Source organism: Anabrus simplex, chromosome 8, assembly GCF_040414725.1.
Source record: "Anabrus simplex isolate iqAnaSimp1 chromosome 8, ASM4041472v1, whole genome shotgun sequence".
Lineage (NCBI taxonomy): Eukaryota > Metazoa > Arthropoda > Insecta > Orthoptera > Tettigoniidae > Anabrus > Anabrus simplex.
The window spans coordinates 231,758,448-231,783,610 of NC_090272.1; the positions used below are offsets into that span (position 1 = coordinate 231,758,448).

A 25,163-nucleotide genomic window follows, 5' to 3' on the forward strand; every position below is an offset into this window, starting at 1 on the left:
AGCACACCTTAGCTGTGGAAATTCGGGACGTGGAATCATAATTTCTTTGATCAAACCCCACTGTCTGTCTGCGGAAATCACCCAGAACAAATCGAGCTGCTTTTCTTGTTTTGTTTTTTCAGTTCATTGATCAAGAAATCCTGGTGAGAGACCCATATACTGGAACCATAGTCTTGTTGGGGTCTTACCAGAGACTTATACGCCCTCTCCTTTACACGCTTAGTACAACCCCTAAATACCCTAATAACCATGTGCAGAGATTTGTACCCTTTATTTACAATCCCATTTATGTGATTACCCCAATGAAGATTTTTCCTTACATTAACACGTAGGTACTTACAATGATACCCAAAAGGAAGTTTCACCCCATCAACGTAGTAATTAAAACAAAGAGGATTATTCCTATTCATGAAACTCACAACCTGACTTCTAACCCCGGTTATCATTATACCATTGCCTGCTGTCCATCTCACAACATTATCGAGGTCATTTTGCAGTTGCTCACAATTTTGTAACTTATTTATTACTCTGTACAGAATAACATCGTCTACAAAAAGCCTTATCTCTGAATCCACTTCTTTCCTCATATCATATATATATATAAGAAAAATAAAGGTCCAATAATACTGCGATGAGGAATTTCCCTCTTAATCATTACAGGGTCAGGTAAAACGTCGCCTACTCTAATTCTCTGAGATCTATTTTCTAGAATTATAGCAACCCATTCAGTCACTCTTTTGTCTAGTCCAATTGCACTCATTTTTGCCAGTAGTCTCCCATGATCCACCCTATCAAATGCTTTGGACAGGTCAATCGCGATACAGTCCATTTGACCTCCAGTATCCAAGATATCTGTTATATCTAGCTGGAATCCTAAAAGCAGAGCTTCAAAAGTCAACGGAACTGAAATACATTAATTAATTAATTAATTAATACTGTCACCCGGGATGTTTTGCCATTTAAACCACAAATATGATGTATACTCTACCTCGACCTCACTCCTTAACCGACCTATTGAAACTGTACATAATGGCGGAAATTGGAGTGCTTGCATGTGTTTCTTTTGATTTGTGTTGCACCGGCTCCTTACCATCTGGTATCCGGCGTAAAATCTTCAGGGTCACTTACGGGTTAAAATCAAGTGGGCATCAAATATTAAAAACTTAGCTGCGTAAAGGGTAGGAAAAGAAGGGTGTCATACCTATATTAGAATGAGGACATGATTTTATAAATTTTTAATTAAACCAAAGTGATTAATTAAATCCTGGTGGTTATGAGGAATGATACACATGCACAAGTGATTTACAAGAATTGATTTTACATCGTTTTGGATTGTTTTAAAATCTGATATTGAAGGATAAGACCGAGTACCCACCATTCGTAAAGCAACTATGTTATGACTTAACGTGTACGGAAACATTTAACATAATTCACTGAAACTGTTCCCACATAACTGGGCAATTAAATTAAACACTCAATGCAGACAAGTCTGAATGGCATAAACAACTATTGTCGACGCTGAATAACAACATAAGCAAGACACGAAACACAAAAAACAAACATGAGAAACACACATTTTTTATGTACACAAAGCATGTGAGACGCACATCATTCATCGCAACACTGTGAGATAGCTGTTCACAAGCCCAGGAGCGAAAACAGGTCCACGATGTCTCCAGGGTTCCTGAAACGCTACTAGCCATTTAATATGCAGGAAAACAATAATAATGAAAATAATAAATACAAAACACCGGGCCGCTTATTTCCGAAGTTGATCTAAATCAGCTGAGGCAAAAAATCAATCGACTCGTTCGCAAGAACAAAACGCAAGTCAGACCAGAGGCACACGTTAGGCTCGAACCTCACACAAACAAACACTCCACACGAGTCTCAAACAAGAAAACGGTTTCCGTCTGGGCCAGCCACCCCTCCGGGAAACTACGGGATTGGAAAACGGTCGGGATCCCGGGGTCGAATCTTCTAGCCAGACCTCGCAGCTGGTGGGGCTGAGGAACATCCAACCGCTCGTTAAAGGAAGAACAAATGTCGTCCTTTTAAAATACCACATCAAATCAAACTTATCATAACTTCGTCATTACCATGAGGTACTGTAATTCCCCATTCATCGCTCAAATCACAAGCATCTACATGTGCAATTACAATCTGACAACAATATCTCACATCGTGAGTCCTGACTTCGAGTTATCCTAACTTCGTAAACTACATCTCCGCATATGGTCTTATACACAGCGGATCCGATGGCAATCAAACAAATATATATAATATAATTTAATATATTATAATATTATTATAATTTATATATATATTATAATATATTATAATATTATTATAATTTATTATTATTATTATTATTATTATTATTATTATTATTATTATTATTATTATTATTATTGCGGATCTTTTAAAGCTGGGTCTACTGTCTATCTGACGTGACTACGCGATTTACGTACCACACACGCGTTAATCAAAACAACACACGCGTTAATAAAACAACGAAAAAAAGCACAATGATCGTTTCACATTGCTCAAAGCGTAATATCAAACACGCGTTAAATGAACACAATAAAATGAAATAGTCCTAGCTAAATGTCTCATTGGAGGTCAGGTTCGGTCCTCTGGGCGATTCTCACAGTCGCAATTCTTCTCTCACACAACTTATTCTACAATAATACCACTACTGCCTCCGCTGGTTAAGGATGAGCTTCTCCTGCATCATCAAACCCAGAATCTATCAAAACTACTCATCATATAAAACGATTAGTGAAACGTAAGAAACACCAAATAAAATGGAAAGTAAAATACTTTTCCCCCCACAAATAAATTTACCCATATTTACAGTTAAAGCCACTGACTTGTTACAAAGGGAAAAACTCTGTGCTATGCTTAGGCACATTTACATTTTAATAAAATTGAATCCCTGACAATTTATAGCTACAGTTTAAAACAAATTCCCGTACCCCAACGTCATGCGTAAAGAATGGTGCTGCTCAGTCTTATGTCCCTAGATACAACTTCGTCAGCTCAGGTTTAGCGCCGGCTCATCTCCATTGTAAAAAATGAAATGTCGTATGGCTTTCAGTGCCGGGATATCCCAAGGCGGGTTCGGCTCGCCAGGTGCAGGTCTTTCTATTTGACACCCGTAGGTGACCGGCGCGTCGTGATGAGGATGAAATGATGATGAAGACTACACATACACCCAGCCCCCGTGCCATTGGAATTAACCAATTAAGGTTAAAATCCACGACCCGGCCGGGAATCGAACCCGGGACCCTCTGAACCGAAGGCCAGTACGCTGACCGTTCAGCCAACGAGTCGGACATCTCCATTGTGACGGTCGCTGATTCCACATGTTGACTGCTGGGTTTAATCTCCATCGTCCTTGGCGAATGGAAACTCTTCAATATAAACTCAGAATATGCACAGGTTGAATCCACGTTAGGCACGTCTGCTTTACCACGCACAAACCGACGCGATCTTTGATTAGCAAGTCGCGAATCAAAGAATACTGATACAAGATTTTACGATACGACCCACATGAAAGTATACACGACATATTATTGAACTGTCACACAATGGGTTAATAATAAAACGGAATATTTTGAGCAATACCAAATGAACAAGAAGAAAGATCGAACCCAGTACCTCAAGATGAAAAACTTTGAACACACAAAAACATTATTTCTTTTTCTTTAGGTTGTTTTTAATTGTGACATTGACCCATAAGTTTGTGAACTTGTAGAAATATGAGACAATAACTTTGTATTTTATTTAAATGTAATACATTTTAATATAAGGTCTATAGGAGCTAGTGCTACAAAATGTTATGTATTTTTATATTTTAATTGCCAGTTTTTCATGACTGTCATGCATCTGATGATGGCGCCAAAGTAACGCCGAAATTAGTACTGCTAAATAAAGTTAATATGTTGTAATATATTCAGGCGACATTGTTTTGTATTGAATAGGTGGAACCCCTAAAAACTTTATAAGTATTTGTGATCTCGGTTCAATACGGATAAAATAAAAGATGAAATGTCTTATGTTAAATCAAATTTGTTGTTAGGGAAGATATCGATATCCATAGAAAGTGGCGATACTATTAGAGTTATGATGCCTATCGTAGTATTTTCCACTATCAGCCAATGCAAAGTCAACCAGTCCCGGAAAGAGCCAGAAAATAGTCACCAACAGTTATGATTGGGAGGCGAAAACAATTTTAAACGGTGGTGCAAGAATGATGCAATTAATAATTTTCATTGTTTTACAAACAAGGTGCGTAAACTAAACCTAACCCCATTCCTCGTGAGTGAAAATGAGGATTACGTTCCTTTTCATAAATTAAAAGAGGATGATTTGCCATCAACTCCGGCGAGTTCTAAGGTGACAAGTGCTTTAGATATTCAAATGTATCATACAAATATCACTGTACCTACTCAACAATTCGGGTGCATTTTGGAGAGTTGAAATTTTGTTCGGAAATGTATTTGTTTGCATGTTTCGCATAATGGGCTGTGTTTAATGGTGACTTTGCATAGTATTTCATGTATGGTTAATAATATTATTGTTTACATATATTTATCTTATTTGCTGTCTGGAATTTCATATAGAAATACTTTTAAAATGGGGGTCTGTTTCAACCTGACGTCGATAAAATAATTCTCCCTTCGTTATTTTCCCACTGAAATTGCAATTGGACTCACAATAGAATTCCGCGATAGGGCTACACTTGGTGTAGTCATATTTTGAGCTAATAGGTTGCATTTCATGACGCTTAACTTGTGATGTTTCTATTGGATGACTCGGAATAAACGTGCATAATCTTCTCCTCAACCTCTCATGTCGCCCACCCATATCCGCCATGTTTTTCTTGGGTTACGGTCTGATGTACTGTAATTGTAGATTTGTTATTTATTTACACATTATGGCATTTGGTCTGTAAGACCATGCTTCTCAGCTCTGTACATTTAGAAAACAGGAAGGTCAAAGAGCAACATCTTTACCACTTGGGACCTTTCATGGCATTGTGACTAATTGGTGATAGAAAGCCACGGTACAGGAACTTGGGTTGGATGAGGACATTTTAAATACACACTATAGAACAAACGTATCACAATGTTAAATTGGCTTCACTTAAAAATTTGGCTATTGCTTGATATATACGGATGCCATAGCTGCTGAACAAAGACGAAACTGAAGTGGGAAGTGGAACTTTGATTTGTATAACCGTTTTATATAGATTGGTTACTTGTGGTTTGTATCTAGTGCAGCCTAAAATTGTATGGTTGAGGTCTGCTTCTTGATTGGGGTCAGAGGGACAATTTGGGGAGTTTATAACTTTGAGTCAGAACAGATGACTGGGGTAAGATGCATGTCCAAGTCCCATTCTGATAATTGACGTGATATGGCGGCGAGTTAGAGATAGTAGATTGAACCATGGTTTCTGTGGGATTTGTGTCTGGATAGCGGCGTAATGCTTGCCTTTGATGAGTTGAGATGTTGCCCAGTAATTTGACCATTCTTTGTAAGCCTGTTCCTTGATGTGCCGTTGGAAGTCCGTCTATGGTAGGAGTAGTGCATGGAACTGGCCTTCTGTAATGCTCTGCTTTGCCAGTTGGTCTACGGTCTCATTGTGTATAATTCCAGTGTGACCTTTGATCCACATAAGATGAACTTCTTTCCCGTTTTTTTAGCTTGGTATATGCTACTTAGGTTGCCCATGATGTATTTATTCGGACGAATGTTCCTGCATGGTTGTTCTAGTTTTTGAAGTGCACTCTTGGAGTCCGTGAGAATTAATATTCTGCTGAAGTGCTGGACGCCGTACGTGATAGCTGATTTAATGGCAAGTATTTCAGCTGTGAATATTGAAGCTTCGTGGGGAAGGGAGAACATTTAGCAAGTGTTGACTGCAGGGCAGAAGTACGCATAACCGACTCCTTCTTCGGTCTTAGACCCGTCTGTGTATATTTGAGTATAAAACTGACCCAGTATGCATCGATGAAGTTTGTTACTTTGTCGTTGATGTTTGTATTGCAGATTATAAAATCTTGAAGATGAAATGTGGATGGTTGAAATACTGAAAGTTCATACCTCTGTCGAAATACTGGAAGCGATGTATCTTGAAGAGTAAAGGGTATTATGTACTGTAATTTCTTGATGCTTTTGACCAATAGAGGTGTCCGTAGTCTTCTGTTTGTTCCTCTGTCGCACAGTGGAAGGAGGTGGCGCAGTTTAGATGTGAGAGGGTGGCTAATTATGTACGAGCGTTGCAGAAGAAAGTTGTTGGCAAGCAGATCTCGTCTTATCTGAAGGGGCATTTCTTTAGCCTCTACCAGTAGTGCGTTAGTAGGACTTGAATTCATGGCTCCGAGACATATTCTGAGTGCGCGGAACTGTAGGACATCTAGTTTTCGAAGAACATACTGCGGTGCGTTGCCGAAGAAGATAGAACCATAATCTAGTACAGATCGTATTAACGATCGATATAATAGTAGTAGTACGGATGGGTCAGCTCCCTACCAGACTCGACATAATTCTCTGATGATGTTTAACGTTCGGCCCACTTTAGTTACCAGGTACTCGACGTGGGTTCTCCATGTAAGTTTACTATCGAGGTATAAGCCTAGTGGCTTAGCTGAAGTCCGTAATGGGAAGGAATATGGCCCAAGATGTACAGATGATGATGTTGAGTGGAGTTTATTTCGAGTGAAGACAATAATAGAGGATTTTGTTGGGGACAAATTAAGACCTGTTTGAAAGGTCCAGGTGTGGAGTTTCCTTGCAGCGTCGTCTAGCCATAAACATGTTAACCAAAGTGACTGAGATGATGCGTAGATACATACGTCATCTGCATACTGTAGAACTTTGACTGTTTGTCTAAACATGTGATCGAGATCTGCAGTGTAGATTGCATACAGTAAAGGACTCAGTATAGCACCCTGAGGGAGTCCTTCTGTTACTAGTCTGGGCCCATACAAGGTGTTATCTTGGGTTCGATTACATATTGTCCTCCGAAAAAATAAATTATATATACCTCGCACATATATTTCGGGAAAACCTAGGTCTTGTAGCTTTTCGGAAAGTACTTGTATAATAACGCTGTCGTATGCCCCAGATATATCGAGGAATATGGTGGTAAGGTAACCATGGTTTAGAAATGTACGTTCGATGTCCGTAGTCAGAATGCTGAGATGGTCGTAAGTAGATCGACTTTTCCGGAACCCATATTGAGAGCGAGGCAATAAATTGTGAAACTCTAAACACCACTACAGTCTAAGTTTCAACAGCCATTCAAAAGTTTTAGCGATGCACGAAGATAGAGCGATGGGTCTGTAAGAAGAAGCTTCGTTCGGATCTTTACCTTGTTTTAAAATTGGGTCAATAATCTGCGTCGTCCAGTCGTCAGGAAAATTGTTTTCATTCCAAATATATGTGAAAAGTAATAGCAATATTTCCTTGGCGATTCCAGATAAGTTAGAAAGCATGTAATAATGCATATGGTCATATCCAGGCGCAGAGTTAGCAGTAGTTTTTAAAACTTGTTCTAATTCATGTAACGTGAAAGGTGATGTAAGAATATATTACGTAGGGCGGGAAAGTTTCAACTATGGACGCTGTTTTGGGGGAAGCAAGGTCGTAGGTGGAGCAATAAGATCTGAAAACTCTTCTGTCCAACATTGGTGTGCTTTAGGGGCTGGTGGTTTTTTCTTCATTTTGTTAACCATTGACCATATTTGCGATAGGGGTGTATCCTTAGTCAGTTTTTCACAATAAGATCTCCAGCTATTCTTCTTTACCCTTTTCAGAAAGCGTTTGACTGCCGCATCTATATTCTTGTAATTGAGGAAATTTTCCATTGTAGTTGCTCATTTTAACTTGCTGAGGGCCTGATTTCTCTTCGCTATCTGTCGGAATTCGGAATTCCACCATGGACTAGGAAATCTTTTTGAGATGTTGGTTTGTTTTCGTTCAGGAATGGATATGCCGGCAGCTAAATTAATGGTGTGTACGAAGGCGTTGTATTTATCAAGCGTGGTTTTTTGATGTAACACAGAGTGTATATTTGCGTCTATCACCCTTTTGTATTTGACCCAGTCAGTGTTTTGAACGTTCCATTTAATAGTGGGTTTGACCAGCGAAGGACGAAATGGTAAAACAGGCGAAATGATGATAGCATAATGATTAGAACCCATTGGATACGGCAAGGTTTTCCAATGAAAATTAGATGAGATATTAGAAGAACAAATGGTTAGGTCGACAGCGGAGGGACGTTGTCCCGGTACTAGTAACAGGGTAGCCGATCCATCGTTTAACACAAATAAATTGAACTCATGTACTATTTGTAAGACTATTTGTAATACTATTTGTTCGTGGTGGGCTATATAATGAGACCAATGTAATATCTTGGTTGTTAATGCGAACTCTTGCGGCAACGGCCTGAAGACTTGTAATCTGCGAATGATCAATAACTGGTTCTATGTATGGAATTGTATTCTTTATTAATATTGCTACCCTTCTATAACCGTCTTCTCGGTCCTGTCGGATGGCATTATAGCCAGGAATGGTTAGATTAGAATCGTACTTAAGCCTAGTTTCACTCAAGGTTGCTAAATCAATACCTTCAGTGTATAAAACTCTTCGTAAGATCTCTTTATTCACAAGTACGGATCGTGTGTTCCATTGAAGTATTTTATTCATTATCTGAAGTAAATATACTTGCGACCATGTTATGTATTATGGCGGGGTTAAAGGCCTCGGGCGTTGTAGATTGAGCTTGAGTAATGAAGAGCATGATAAGGTTAAATATCTTTCCGATCAGATGTTCATAATTTTAAGGCGGTTGTCATGATGTTATATGGCTGGGGGGATAGGGATTGTGAGATATTGATGTTACAAGCAAATGTGGTGGAATATACTGACATTGTTGAATAGATGGATAAGTCGGTTTCGGTGTAGATGGGGGAGGAGATCTCTGGAGCCGATGCAATTGCTGTGGTGTGCGAGGATGCACTCTCATAGGCGTTAGTTGTCTTTGAGGAGGCATTATTTCTTGTTAGTGATGCTGTGAGATTAACGGCGAGTTGGTCAGGTTGTTTACTTGCTGAGAAACCTGTTCTGGATGCCGAGGCTGCATGTTAGCCGGCGGGATATCCGAGCGTGGTACATACGGCTGAAAGTCAGCTGGAGACGGGACCGTTGATTGTGAGAGAGGAGGGAATTCTTCCCTGCTCTGCCAATTGAAAGTCGGGGCCATTACAGCAGTAGAATAATTCCTATTATGGTACATATGGATTGCTACTTCTTGAGATACATTATTCTGAGCCATAAGGTATTTGATTTCGGACCATTTCTTGTACTCGGGACACTCCCTATCCGTCGCTAAGTGTGGACCGTGGCAATATATGCATGTTGGTGGTGCAATGTCAGTACAAATTCTTACGTCGTGGGGTCCCGTACACCTACTGCAGCGTTGTTGTCCTCTGCATTGCGATACTGAATGGTTATATCTTAAACAACGGTGACACTGCATCACTGGAAAAATGTGAGGTTGAACTTCGCATCGTGTTCCTAGGATATAAATATTTTGAGGTAGGTATTGGGCACGAAATGTTATGAGGCAGGCTGGAATTGGTCTAGTGTCTCCATTGGGGAGCTTCTTTGTAAATCATTCCACTTGGGAAACGGGAACAGCACTCTGAATTTCCTTTAGAATTTTATTTTCACTAAATGTCGTGTCGACATTTCTAATAATCCCTAGCCTGTGCACAACACTACTTGGAATATAGACATCAAGATGTTTTTCCTTCAAAAAGTTTGATTCAACTGGCTTGTTTGCTGCCATTCCGGATAAAAGTCTCGATACGAAGTCTATTCTTACCACAAGGTTTAATGTCCAGAACTTGTTGACGGGGAATTATATTTTCACTAAAGATCAGTCGTCCAATTGACATCGGATGTAAGTTCCCTATATTATCCTTAGTCCCTTCAACAACAACAAGGAACGGCCCATTATCAGTATTATTGTACCCATTATTTTGACTGAGACGGGATGACGGCGGTGTACCCCCGGTAGAAGTTGCTGGAGCAGCTAATGGGGTTTAAACAGAAAGTCGATATGATGCATTTGTGTCATTAGTTGTGTCGGAAGAGTTATTTTCATTCTCAGTATCCATATCTATTGAATGTTCCATATGTAAATTGGGATCGGCACGAAAACGCTTCATATTAGAACTATTATGACTATGTGTACCTATACTTGATTCTCGTTCTGTTGATAAGTTGTCGGTGCTGACGTTACTCTCTTCATGACGTCTAGTACGTAAAGGGTGATGTTGCTAAACTGGAAGGGCTGGTTGCTGTTGATCTTGAATATCTGATTGAAAATTAAGAGGATTTATTCGTAAAGGTGTTGTAGCTGGATCTGCGTAACAAGTCTGCAGGGCAGAATTAATAATCTGCCCCGAATCGGGCGGATCATTCATAGTCCAGTTGATAATGATAGCTGCAGTTCAAGGAATATAATTACCCTACACTAACACTTAAGTCCGTACGACTGGAACACTAAGTTACGGATGGAACACTAGATTATGGAAGAGTCACACGTAGCGATCAAGAAAGTGACTGCACTCCACGAAGCTAACCGTTAAATATTGCATTTTAGTGTAAATGTCTGTGTGAACACAGAATTCACAATATATTAGCACAAATTTTTGTTTATTCCATTCTTCTCTCCGACAGCGAGAGCTTACTGCATATCCGCTGCCGCCATTTTTCTACAACTCGCGTAATTGAAATGGTCTTGACTCTAATTTCTATTTATAGCGTTGCCTAGGTCACAGAGCCTGCCCTTACTGTCAGCCATCTTTAAGACGGGAAATGTGCTTATTCTGCATGGCGCTGCCTATAAAAAACGGCAAAGCCGCAGGCCCAGATAGTGTGAGAACAGGGCACTTAAAACATTTGCCCCCCCAAAGCATTGAAATTTTAGGCAGATATTTTCAATGCTTGCATTTCCCTTGGCTACTTCCCTAGTGAATGGAAAATAGCAAAGATAATGATGATCCCCAAGCCCGGATACGACCATCTTTTCCCTCAAAATTATAGACCCATCTCATTGCTGTCCCATATTTCAAGGATACTTGAGAGATGCGTCTTAAGACGCCTCAATTCTCACATCAACAGTCATGACATCATACGACCCGAGCAGTTCGGGTTCAGGACAAAACGTACTACGACTGGTATACGGCATAACAACTGCCGGCCCCGGCTGTATTCATGGAAATCGAACACGCATTTGATACAGTGTGGCACCCTTTGTTGTTATGTAAAATGCACTTTGATGCCCATGTACCGCCTTACCTGACTCGAATGGTAGCCAGCTTCCTGGACAGAAGATCGTTCTTTGTGAGTGTAGATGGTGAGCGGAGTGGAAGCGGGAGAAGCCCAAGGCAGCACATTTTCACCGGTGCACTACAGCCTCATGGTGAACGATCTTCAAAGATTATCGCACGTACGTACAGCGCAATACGCAGACGATGCTGCTAAACGACATCTGACTCTAAATATTTATCTGAATGTTTAAATCTCTTTGAGGACTGGTGCAACGTTAACCGTGTTAAGGTTGACGCGACGAAGACGGTTTCCATGAACTTTACTAGACTCAAAATAGATTCCCCGCCACTGGCTTTTAACAATACCTCCCTAGCATGGCAAGATATTTGGGAATGACCCTGGATAGGAAACTTTTATGCAGAGATCATATTGCCCAGGCCATCGCTAGAGCGAAAGTCCGTACGTCCGTTGTGAGTTTGTGTATATCTGGAGGGTAAACTCAGTAACTAATGGACCGATTCTAAACATTCTTTCACTAATAGCAAGATACATTATCCGTGACTGCTATAGGCTATATTTTATATTGTTAAATATACGTTTTCACCGACTGCCAAAGGCGTTTAAGGGGTGTGGCAGAAAAAATCAATTTCCTAATAAATTAATCAGGAAAACTCCGCAACCATTAAACCTAAATAAAGCATTTTACATTTTACGATTATAGATTTCCTAGGAACGCGTTTTTTGGAAATTGACCCGCAAGGGATAGGGGGCAAGGTTAAAAATTGAAACCTACGAAAAACAGCAGAGTGGGGTATCAAATGAATGAATTTGTACATTACAAAATTAATTTTGAACTTGAGCAGAATCGAGGGGTTGGGGGGAGTTACCGAGACAGGGGAGGCTGAGGGGGAGATGAAAAATCGAAACTTAGGAAATATGGTCGAGTGGGGGTATTATATGAAAGAGCTTAATTTGTACATTACACAATTAATTTGGAACTTGGGCAGAATCGGTCGGGGGGTTAGCGAGGCAGGAGTGCTGAGAGGGGGGTAGGTAGAAATAGAAACCTGTGAAATGCGACCGTGTGGGGATATCATATGAAAGAGATTAATTAATTAACTTGTACATTACAAAAGTAAGTTCGACCATTGGTAGAAAGTCACTGGATACGTGTAAATACAACATGTATAATAATCCATAATAATATAATATTTTTAAAAGGGAGCGTGAATTTTGTGAGTTTGTTTATATGTGGAGGGAGGGTACTACTGATCCGGTTAAAAAATTATTTCGCTAATGGAAAGATACATGATCTCAAACGTCAACAGCATTTTAATAGGTAAGGATGTTCATGAAATAGTGAGAAACAGCTGACGCGGCCAGCAGCAAAGACATCGGAGCACTGGGACGTAGATCTGCACTTAAACGATACGCAGCGCTGAAGTGTCGTTACTTTCTGAGTCAACACCAGGGGCGGTGCGTGGTGTTGTTGTAGTGTTGCACAACTCCCAATTATTTTACACTACATTTGTCGTCTTGTCTTCTGATGTTTTAGTTTAATAAACCTAATATATATTCGAAAACATGTTAAAATCAACCATCTTTGGTCGTTCGCTGCAATAATGCTTCGTAACGGACCAATAAACGGTGCTGGCTTCGAATCAAACTCAGGGGGTGTGCTTTCCTACGGCAACTCCCTAGCGGACAGCATCAGGGAGCATGCTCGCCAGTATCGGTCTCAGGGAGTTGCACGAGACTAGCAAGTCCCCTACCGAGAAACAGTTCCAAATTTCCCCGTTAGATTGCACCACACTGCGGAGATTACTTCATTCCTACTTTCTCTCCTCTCGCAAAGATAATTTCATTTCATTTTTTTTTAATTTACAATTTTTACTTTACGTTGCATCGACGCAGGTAGGTCTTACGGTGATCCTGGGATTCGAAAAAACTAGGAGTTGGAAGGAAGCGACCGTAGCTTCAATTAAGACACAGTCATAGCATTTGCCTGGTGTGAAAATGCGAAACCGCGAGAAACCATCTTCAGTGCTTCCGACAGTGGTGTTTGAACCCACTATCCCCCGAATGCAAGCTCACAGCTGCGCGACCCTAACCGCACGGCCAACTTGCTGGGTAATTTATTTCCCATGTCATACCACACCGACATCTTGCTTGAATCAAAATCAGGAGGGAAAATTTTCAATTAATAATAATTTCGTGTGGATATTTCTAGCCGGGTGCAGCCCTTGTAAGGCAGACCCTCCGATGAGGGTGGGCGGCATCTGCCATGTGTAGGTAACTGCCTGTTATTGTGGTGGAGGATAGTGTTATGTGTGGTGTGTGAGTTGCAGGGATGTTGGGGACAGCACAAACATCCAGCCCCCGAGCCACTGGAATTAACCAACGAAGGTTAAAATCCCCGACCCGGCTTGGAATCGAACCCGGGACCCCCTGAACCGAAGGCCAGTACGCTGACCATTCAGCCAACGAGTCGGACAAACTCTAACTGTGCCAGGCTGAGTGGCTCAGACGGTTGACACGCTGACCTTCTGAACGCAACGTGGCAGGTTCGATTCTGGCTCAGTACGGAGGTATTTGAAGGTGCTCAAATACGTCAGATTTGTATCAGTAGGTTTACTGGTATGTAAAAGAACTGCTGCGGGACTAAATTTCGCACCTCGGCATCTCTAAAAACCTTAAAAGGTCATTAGTGGGACGTAAAGCCAGTAGCATTATTAATAAGAGTGTCTGTAGTTATATTGTAAAATTAGCCTCTTATTTTCTGGGTTGTAATTGCCAGATATATTTCAATTTTAGTAGGAATGTAGTTAATTATTTAACGATAATAGAGTTTCTTGTTATTTCTATAAGCTATGAAAATGTTACACTGAAAATGTTGGTGCAACACCCAGCTTCAGATACCACCAGCCGCCAAAGGTAAACACTCAAAAGGTTGGTACTTAAACTACTCCTGAATTACGAACCTCTTTGTCAACAGAACGAAAAAACAGTCGTGCATCTTCTTCTTCCTGAGCGGTGCGGTTGGACTCAAGGATTATTGTTCAGTCACAAAACAGTAGTGCATCGAAATAAATAATGGGAGAGAACAATTTTAAGCCTTGCTAAGGTTAGCGTCGTTGCTTTCTGTGTAAACACGCAGATGGTTGGCACTTGAACCACTCCTGATTTACGAACCTCTTTCTTGGTAAGATTAGTCATCAAAACCTATAAAAATTATTTAGTAACTGATACCTACCTACTTATGTTAATACTTAAGTACCTACCTTACGCACGCACGTCGGAAGTTGTCCTCGAAACGAAATCAAGCATGCCAAAAAGAAATTCTCACCTTTCTAGGAATATGTTTTTCTCCAACTTTACATATCTGCAGTCTAAAATGGTCAAATATACCAATATCTACGTCCCTAAGGAAATACCACTGATAATGTCCTCTTAGTTGCACGAAACCAGTTTGTTTTATCAATCTACCTATTTATACTAATATAACAAAGAGACGGTGAGAATTTTGTGAGTTTGTATGTATATATTATCACTATTCACAAAACTACTTCATCACTTTACCCACACGCACCTTTATTAATTAATATACCTATCATCATGGGTTCCGTGCGTTATTACCACGGGCGAAGCTGTGACGAGTGTGCTAGTATGTAATAAAGTTCGTAATGTTTTCAACCGTAAGGCTGGTTGGATGCTTGAAAAGTACCTCCTTATGCCATGTGGTTCTTTTAAATCATTTAAGAAAAGCCTAGGAAAACAACAGATAGGGAATCTGCCACCTGGGCGACTGTTCTAATTGCAGATCAGTATTGATTGATTGATTGATTGATTGATTGATTGATTGATTGATTGATTGATTGATTGATTGATTGATTGATTGATTGATTGATTGATTGATTGATTGATTGATTGATTGATTGATATCAGTGGTGCCATAATGGGTGAGGCAGTTTGGCATTGCTTTCCTCACTGAGCCAGAATGTGCTGTTGCAGCATGATTAGCCCAGTGAGTAGCATCTTGCTCAACCTCCAGATGCAATACTCGTGCTCTGAACGTCATTAATCCCCACCGCCCACTCTGTCACACCGTTAAGGCTGGACCAACACCTTTGGGGATCCAAAACTGTCATTCTTCAAAGAAAAATCTTCATGAACTATCTTTCGGAATTTGGCCGATGTCTACACTACTTTCAACGTTATGACCTAAAGAGTGCCGGGCCATCACTACCTTAGCCATTTAAATTCTAGAAGCTTTCCAACACGTGAGCGAGTTTGTCGCTCGTTTTGTTTAAAAAGTGCTTTTCAATCCTGTTTCCCCGATAACTTCCGGAGTTTTCAAGGCACTCAGTTAAAATTATATACTCTTCTACCTAGACAGCAATCATTTCACATCGAGCAACTTCGATAGTTCAAACTTTAGATGTATTTCCGTCTATGGAAAAAGTTTGCCAATTTTTTTGAGCGAGTGCTGACTGTACTCCTTTTCCACCGACTTTATATAATAAAGAATGTTCATTCCACTAAGAGACATCCCCTGTTATATTGTTGTTGTTCAGACCGACTTACAAGTTGGAATGAACATTCTTTATTATAAAGTCGGTGGAAAATGAGTACAGTCAGCACTCGTTCAAAAGGACAAATTGCGGGGACCTACTAGGAAATTGAATCTAGCAAAGACGTCAGCTAAGGATAACATGGTGGCAAGCATGATTGGCGGTCATACATAGTGTGTATGCGAGGATCCTCAAAAGGCAGAAGTACGCAGTCAGCAGTATGTAAAGATTGTTGGTTACAAGAATAATGTCCAGATAGAGGAGTTGACTAATACTAAGGAAGTATTCAAATTTACCTATGACAACAATAGCGTTTAAATAAGATACAAAAGTTGAAAACTAGAAAAGCAGCTGGAATTGATAAGGTATCGGGAGATAACACAATGGGTTGGGATATGGTAGCATACCATATCTGAAGTACTTGATTATTGTATGGTTGAAGGAGCTATACCAGTTGAATGGAGAGTTGCTATAGTAACCCCTGTGTATAAAGGAAAGGGTGATAGACATAAAGCTGAAAATTACAGGCCAGTCAGTTTGACATGCATTGCATGTAAGCTTTGGGCAAGCATTCTTTATGATTATATTAGACATGTTTGTGAAATTAATAACTGGCTTGATAGAGGGCAGTTTGGGTTTAGGAAAAGTTATTCCTCTGAACCTCAATTTGTAGGATTCCTACATGATATAGCAGAATCGTGGCTCAGAAGGTCAAATGAACTGTATCGCAATTGCCCTATCTAAGGCATTTGATAGGTAGATCATGGGAGACTACTGGCAAAAATGACTACAATTGGACTTGTCAAATGGGTGACTGAATGGGTGGCTATGTTTCTACAAAATAGAACTCAGAATTAGAGTAGGCGGAGCTTTATCTGACCCTGTAATAATTAAGAGGGGAATTCCTCAAGGCAATATTATCGGACCTTTATATTTTCTTATATATATATACACTGACTGACAGAGCAAATGCAACACCAAGAAGGAGTGGTTCGAAAGGGATGAAAGTTGGGGAAAAAACAGAGACGGCACGGACGAATAATTGATGTTTATTTCAAACCGATATGCAGGTTACACAATGCGCACGGCATCGACTCAGTAGGATGTAGGACCACCGCGAGCGGCGATGCACGCAGAAACACGTCGAGGTACAGAGTCAATAAGAGTGCGGATGGTGTCCTGAGGGATGGTTCTCCATTCTCTGTCAATCATTTGCCACAGTTGGTCGTCCGTACGAGGCTGGGGCAGAGTTTGCAAACGGCGTCCAATGAGATCCCACACGTGTTCGATTGGTGAGAGATCCGGAGAGTACGCTGGCCACGGAAGCATCTGTACACCTCGTAGAGCCTGTTGGGAGATGCGAGCAGTGTGTGGGCTGGCATTATCCTGCTGAAACAGAGCATTGGGCAGCCCCTGAAGGTACGGGAGTGCCACCGGCCGCAGCACATGCTGCACGTAGCGGTGGGCATTTAACGTGCCTTGAATACGCACTAGAGGTGACGTGGAATCATACGCAATAGCGCCCCAAACCATGATGCCGCGTTGTCTAGCGGTAGGGCGCTCCACAGTTACTGCCGGATTTGACCTTTCTCCACGCCGACGCCACACTCGTCTGCGGTGACTATCACTGACAGAACATAAGCGTGACTCATCGGAGAACACGACGTTCCGCCATGCCCTCATCCAAGTCGCTCTAGCCCGGCACCATGCCAGGCGTGCACGTCTATGTTGTGGAGTCAATGGTAGTCTTCTTAGCGGACGCCGGGAGTGCAAGCCTCCTTCAACCAATCGACGGGAAATTGTTCTGGTCGATATTGGAACAGCCAGGGTGTCAGGGTGTCTTGCACATGCTGAAGAATGGCGGTTGACGTGGCGTGCGGAGCTGCCACCGCTTGGCGGCGAATGCGCCGATCCTCGCGTGCTGACGTCACTCGGGCTGCGCCTGGACCCCTCGCACGTGCCACATGTCCCTGCGCCAACCATCTTCGCCACAGGCGCTGCACCGTGGACACATCCCTATGGGTATCGGCTGCGATTTGACGAAGCGACCAACCTGCCCTTCTCAGCCCGATCACCATACCCCTCGTAAAGTCGTCTGTCTGCTGGAAATGCCTCCGTTGACGGCGGCCTGGCATTCTTAGCTATACACGTGTCCTGTGGCACACGACAACACGTTCTACAATGACTGTCGGCTGAGAAATCACGGTACGAAGTGGGCCATTCGCCAACGCCGTGTCCCATTTATCGTTCGCTACGTGCGCAGCACAGCGGCGCATTTCACATCATGAGCATACCTCAGTGACGTCAGTCTACCCTGCAATTGGCATAAAGTTCTGACCACTCCTTCTTGGTGGTGCATTTGCTCTGTCAGTCAGTGTATCAATGATATGTGTAGAGGAGTAGAATCAGGGATAAGGCTTTTTGCAGATGATGTTATTCTGTACAGAGCAATAAACAAGTTGCAAGGTTGTGAGCAAATGCAAAATGACCTCGATAGTGTTGTGAGATGGACAGCAGGCAATGGTATGATGACAAACGGGGTTAAAAGTCAGGTTGTGAGTTGCGCAAATAGTAAATGTCTTCACAGTTTTAATTACTGCGTTGATGGGGTGAAAGTTCCTTTCGGGGATCATTGTAAGTATCTAGGTTTTAATTTAAGGAAAGATCTTCATTGGGGTAATCACAAATGGGATTGTAAATAAAGGGTACAGATCTCTGCACATTGTTGTGAGGGTATTTAGGGGTTGTAGTAAGGATGTAAAGGAGAGGGCATATAAGTATCTGATAAGACCCCAACTAGAGTATGGTTCCGGTGTATCGGACCCTCACCAGGTTTACTTGATTCACGAACTGGAAAAAGTCCAAAGAAAAGCTGCTCGATTTGTTCTGGGTGATTTCCGACAGAAGAGTAGCGTTACAAAAATGTTGCAAAATTTGGACTGGAAAGACTTGGGAGAAAGGAGACGAGCTGCTCGACTAAGTGGTATGTTCCGAGCTGTCAGCGGAGAGACAGCGTGGAATGACATCAGTAGACGAATACGTTTGAGTGGTGTCTTTAAAAGTAGGAAAGATCACAATATGAAGATAAAATTGGAATTCAAGAGGACAAATTGGGGCAATTATTTATTTATAGGAAGAGGAGTTAGGGATTGGAATAACTTACCAAGGGAGATGTTCAATAAATTACCAATTTCTTTGTAATCTCTTAAGAAAAGGCTAGGAAAACTGTCAGATCGGGAATCTGCCACTTGGGCGACTGCCCTAAATGCGGATCAGTAGTGATTGTTTTCTTTTTTTTTTGTTTTTTTCTTTGAGTCACGAGAAACTTGGTATAAGTTCTGGCAAGGTATTTATAGTGAGGTACCTTCTCGTTTGGCACGTTAATGAACTCGTGTAGGGGGTAATTCCGACATCTGGAGCCCCCTTTTCAAGTAAAAAAAGTTGATATAAGTAGTGATGGTGGTGATTCGTGTTAACTACAACTAGGTAACCTTCCCCATACTATTACCAAATACAGTAGAGACAATACGCGAAACTTCCGGATTTAGCCTTGTTAAAATGGGAGACAAGTCGCAAGTGGCTCCCCTAGTGTCTTGACCTGAAAATTCGCGCTAAATTCAAATATCAATGGAAATGTATATACGGAAATTGATAAATAAATTACAACTAGAAAGAAAGTGTTACTAAGATATTAACTTCAAACTTGCTAAAGTAATTCTGGATAAATGAATGAAGAATTATTTAACAGGTAACAGGTTAATATTTAAAGACTAGAATTAGACATATAATCAAGATGTGGAATGGACTGTTGTGAAAGGGCTTGATCTTTCATTTATGCATTACTTTTTTAGCTTTAGAATTCCTGCCTGAACGTTCACGACTAGATTTTTCTTTTTTCTCATTTAAAAGCATTGTATCCATAGTTATAAAACACTTGTCAACAAAAATATCGGCACATTCCTTGCACACATGATTCAATGAATTTATATTTAAGAGTTGGGCAATTTTTCTTTTAACTTGAAGCCTACTAACAGAAAGAAAATCTATAAATTTAGTCTCAAAAATATTCAAACTTTCGCCATAAGCAATACTTGCCATTATATTAGGGTGAAGCAAATTTACAGCATTATATTGGTTCAACAAAATATGTACATTTCTTAAATCACCCATGTTTTCTTCAGAGCTTGACAACGCATTACGGCATTCCAAATGGGTTAACTTGGAACACAACCAGCCACACTCATATGGATATGTATTTTCCTGAATTAAATCAAACCCACAGATCACACCTACAACAACACATCGGTATTGAAGGTTAACTGCTGCACTATACAATAATATATGCGTATTATATTTTAAGCCAGTTAAAATATGGGTCGACCACGTCAAAAGATTATGAAGTACTATAAAAATATCTTTGTCACTGGAAGATTATATATGCAAACACAATATTATTTAAATTTTCTTGTCACGAGGGAAGCAGAAGAAAGACCGTGCATGCTTCTCTACTTCATAGTTACTGCAGCCAAACACAGCACATACCTTTCCCCTCATGTTGAGAGGAGATATCAAGGAATGACACACGCTACTATTTAATTATGGCAACTCACTGAAAACGCATAAATAACACCAAAAACTTCACACACAAATACACGTGCTTTTATGTCAGAATCAGTAGTTCTCAGGTCTACCCGCTAGAGAGAGCTCTAATAGCTGTCCCTCGATATCTCGCTGAATGTCGCGTATTGTCTCTACTGTATTTGTTATTACTACCCCTGCGCCGTAGAAGTGGCCGATCATCACCATATCCTCTTGATTATATTATATTCGAATCCCGACGTTCATAGCGGCCATTCTTAGGTCGAATGTATACGAGCACGCTGTTCCCTGCGTACACAGTGTTGCGTATTCAGCACGCGGATACGATGTTATTCTCAGTATCCGCTGCCGATGAGGGAATCGAGCTCCTCCGCCTTGAGATGAATAGAGAATCAAGACGGGTTATGATTAATTTACCTAATATGCGACAGGTGATGAAAATTATCAAACTAAACGGAAAACGAATCTGGTCATGCAAGTGGACACTTGAGGATACTAAATTCCAGCATAAACAGTACAAATGCAGCTCGATGTGGTGCAGGAGACAACATCGGGTGTCTCGAGCTCGGTATTACTAGCTGCTGTACCCGTGCTTCGCTATGGAATTCTACATTGCATACCGAATTCTAGGCTAGGTAGTGTACACGTTGTGAGCAACATTGTATTATATTGCATAGCTCTTAACGTTACCCTAGAAACGCGACGGGGAAGTCACCAAATGCCTTTTCTCATATGAAGACTGGGTTAGGGAATTTTCATTGTAATGGTAGGCCCGCTTGCCTACAATCAGTCACAATCAAGTCGGGGAGTTTTCATGATATAACTCACTGTTCACCTCCTTTTTTACATCCTCAGAAAGACTGTCTTAGTGGGTTTTCCAAGTGAAATGAACACAGGTCATTACAATGACGTCAGTAGGAATGGCGCAATTAAAAGCAATATGAAATACTCGATCAAATGAAAAACCAAGCATTTTCTCACTTTTAATGAACAGTACTACGCAGTGGCGGCTGGTGCAGAAAATCGGTTGTGTGCTGTAACCCATCCCCACTCCAAAAAATAAAAATATTTTGAAACATAACGGTATATGGTTTTCAAGAGGCTCTCCACTGAGTTTTCCGCACTGAACAAACACGCAAACAACCCCGACACATACACACATTCCTCATAAAAAACTATAAAACTATATAATTAAACACACAATAACACATGCAATGGCAAAATATTCACGATCTCAAAACACTTTGTGTGAGCGCGCAAAAACAGAACTTCGCAATGTTACCAACATCATTGAAATAAAACCAGCAACGTCGTAATGCAAAATTATATGTTATGTTTTTATAGTGTCATTTATAAACTAGACATATTAATTCAAGAAAATCACAATATCATGTCCTTATTTTGACAACATAAAAAGTACAATTTTTATAGTTCATCGATTTACAAATGTGACTATGGAATAGGCAAGTTGGTAGTATTCTATCCTCTTTGGTATTAAAAGACCTGGCGCGAACAGCTCTATAGTATTTCGTTTTCCCGTTTGCTTGGAGCGATCCTCTCTTAAATACTACCGCTGAGTCAAGAGGGTGCCAGCTGCCACGTTCTCATATCGTTCGTAATGCAAGTGTGCCTAGTGCAAGTGCTGCCTGTCTGTGGTCGAAGGAAGAATCCCTGTGAAGTGATGTCTTGGCTGTTGTTTCCACAGCCTGTCGGAACCGATCGGAACACATTCTCTTTGTATCGGAAAAGTTCGGCACGCATGCGCAAAAGGCAGAGTTCCTGGTTTCTGTGAGCTGTGATCGCACAGCACCCGGCGTGGAGCGCACCAGTAGTTACCTGGTTGTGAGGGGAGTTGAATAATGTCCTATTCTTTGGCTGACGTCTTTTTCAATGCACTGTACAGTACAGTATTTGATTGTAGATAATATTTTTAAACTAATTTAATTTTCCCAATAGGCAATGTGCTGCAGCACTTCAGCACATAAGGTACGACCGCCCCTGGTACTACGCTGCCGATCTAACAGTCCAAAGTTCCAGAGGTGGAATGTCCAAGCCGCAGACAGCTGTGATCCGTGAACGCTCTTCGTCTTTTTTCGGCGGGGTGTGGGGAGAGGGGTGTTGAATAGTGGAGAGTCCCAGGGCAAATCTATGCCCCTTTACTGCTCTGTTTCCTAGGAGTATCCGATGAGTCGGAAAATCTCATTTCGCTACACTGGCGGTGAAAAATCTACCTGATTTGGAGGCAAATGTTTCCTCCAAGCCAGGGGAGAAAACCCCTCTTCACTGCTAACTTAGAATAAAATGAATGTAGAATTTAATAAAAGTGAAGAGGGAAACCCTTTTCTTAAGAAACGGCACTTTTCAGGGTTGAATTTGGAATTACAGTATTTACTGAATTGTGGTGCTATAATTTGAAATAGGCCTAAATTGTAATTCTAGACCAGGTCATTATTACTAAGTGAGCCTCTGCCAAATGTGCACACTGCTCATTCAAAACAGCGCGTCTGAGTAGGGATCGAATAGCTGGAATACTATGATGAACCTGTGTTTTACGTACCAGTAGTATCAGACAATACGTGAACCAGAGGAATGACATGCTAAAGAAAAACGTTTTCTGACTCCCCACCTATTTCCTGCCAATATTCAGTCAGGCTCTTATACTCGGTACGCAGCAGTAATCCCATCTATCGGAGTTGAGGACACCATAGAGACAAAGAAACATCACAACAATGGCCAATGCACTGTTATTGATCAATGTTACGCGCTTTAGATATTGTAGGCCTTCACATTTAGTTTTCATCCGACTCTGAAATACTACTCTTATCATAGTCGGTACGGTAAAACTGAATAAAACATAAATGATCGAAAATTGTATACTCTATAACTTTTGTTATGTACTGTAGTACGTTTCTATAGGACCAATAACATAAGTATTTGAAAATAAAATTTTAAGCGCCTACCCCTAAACTACCATTTCATCCAGGGTCAGTAAAATTGTTTATAGCTTACAATACACTTTCTTATTTTCCGACTCTATATACTGATTTTTATTACATTCTGTTCACCCATTTTCTCATGGCACGGCGTTGATGTGGACTTAGCAACAAAAATCGAAAATCATGAATATATGTTATCATAGCCGGTAGGTAAAAATGTATAAGACATAAATGATCGGAAATTTAATTCTGTGTGACTTTAGTTATGTAGTATTTATCTATAGGACCACTAACAATATAAAGATTTGAGGATTGAATTTTAGGTCTTCCCCCAAACTACCATTTCACTCAGCGTGAATAAGATTATTTATAGCCTAGATTGTAGTGGCTCATCCCCCGACTTCACATACCGGTTTTCATGAAATTCTCTTCAGCCGTTTTCACGTGATGCATGTACATACATACAGACGGATAGACAGAAAATTACAAAAAAGGTAAAAAGTGCATTTCCTTGTTACTGTGGACATGATCGATACAGAAATACTATTCTTTTCAAATTCTGAGCAATGTACAGACAAAACCCTTATTATATATGATCCCTCTAACGCCTAGCATACTGCCTACTCGTGCTGTGAAAAAGGCATCCTGTACACCCGGCCTTAGTGGCATGATTCCCAGATAACTCGTCTTAATAAATACCGACCGTTGACGTAGCTTCAAACAAAGAGTTCTTGTCCAAATTCGACGTCAAAAGTATTCATTAAATATTGTTTACAATAGAGGCAGGACGATATTCGCACATGACTGATCTGAAACCCCAGAATGAAAAGCAATAGCGTACCCTTATTGATAAGACACAATGAGCAAATTAAACTGTCCGGTACTTACAGTCTTTCACCTTAGACCACCAGTCTTCCTCTTCGATGCGAATGTCTTCAAACTCAATGCCTCCATAAAGAAACAGGAATCGAATAGGTTCACCGCGCCCTCTGGCATTGAAGTATGTGAGCTTGTACTTGGGAGCCATTGTTCTCCTTCCAGCTACCAGACACAGAACTGATCTGTGGGCTCGGCGGTGATGTACACCAATGAAGGTCAAGGCTCTCTGGATGAATATTGCGTAAGACAATGAGTGGACACTTTTTTTTATCAACGTCCTCCTTGTATAGGGTGACCAACCGTTCGGCATTTGCCGGATATGTCCTCCTTTTTTCATGTTTGTCCTCTGTCCGGCAGGCATTTATTATTTACTATTAAATGTCCGGCTTTTTCATATTGCATTTTTAGTCATTCAGTTTCCTTGCTTTCCGTTGCAAAGCTATTTTTATTGTACTTCCTCTATCTCAGTTCACATTCTGGATACCCCTATCAGATTACGTCATTTACTCAATGATAAGCTGTCTGAAGGGCCTGTCACACCGCCCGACGTGATCTGCACGTGCTCGGTCGGGGCCGGGGAATTCTCGGCGGGGATTCACCAGTCAAATAATGCTGCCTGCGGTATTATGTAGTTTTGTTTTAGTGCTAGTCGGATTCGGACCTTCTGAGTGAATGGAGTGTTTGTAATTTTATTATGAAATTTGAATAATATCAGTATGTCATCACTCAAAAGTAGCGAGACACAAAAGAGGAAATGTAAGTTCTCGGAGAAACTGAAACAGAAGTACCCGTGTTTTAGAGAGGGACGTAACGAAAGTGAGGCGAA

The 25,163-nt window shown here is 40.9% G+C and overlaps 1 protein-coding gene across 1 annotated transcript in view; it reads right to left on the reverse strand.

Annotated features, from left to right (window-relative positions):
* LOC136878740 (glutathione S-transferase-like) overlaps nt 1-24,544 on the reverse strand; it is a 35,952-nt gene extending 11,408 nt beyond the window's left edge. Inside the window, exon 1 of the mRNA XM_067152197.2 lies at nt 24,347-24,544. Within this exon, the coding sequence (XP_067008298.2) occupies nt 24,347-24,485 (139 nt within the window). The 5' untranslated portion in view covers nt 24,486-24,544. The remainder of the gene's footprint in view (nt 1-24,346) is intronic.
* Between the last annotated feature and the right edge of the window lie 619 nt (nt 24,545-25,163).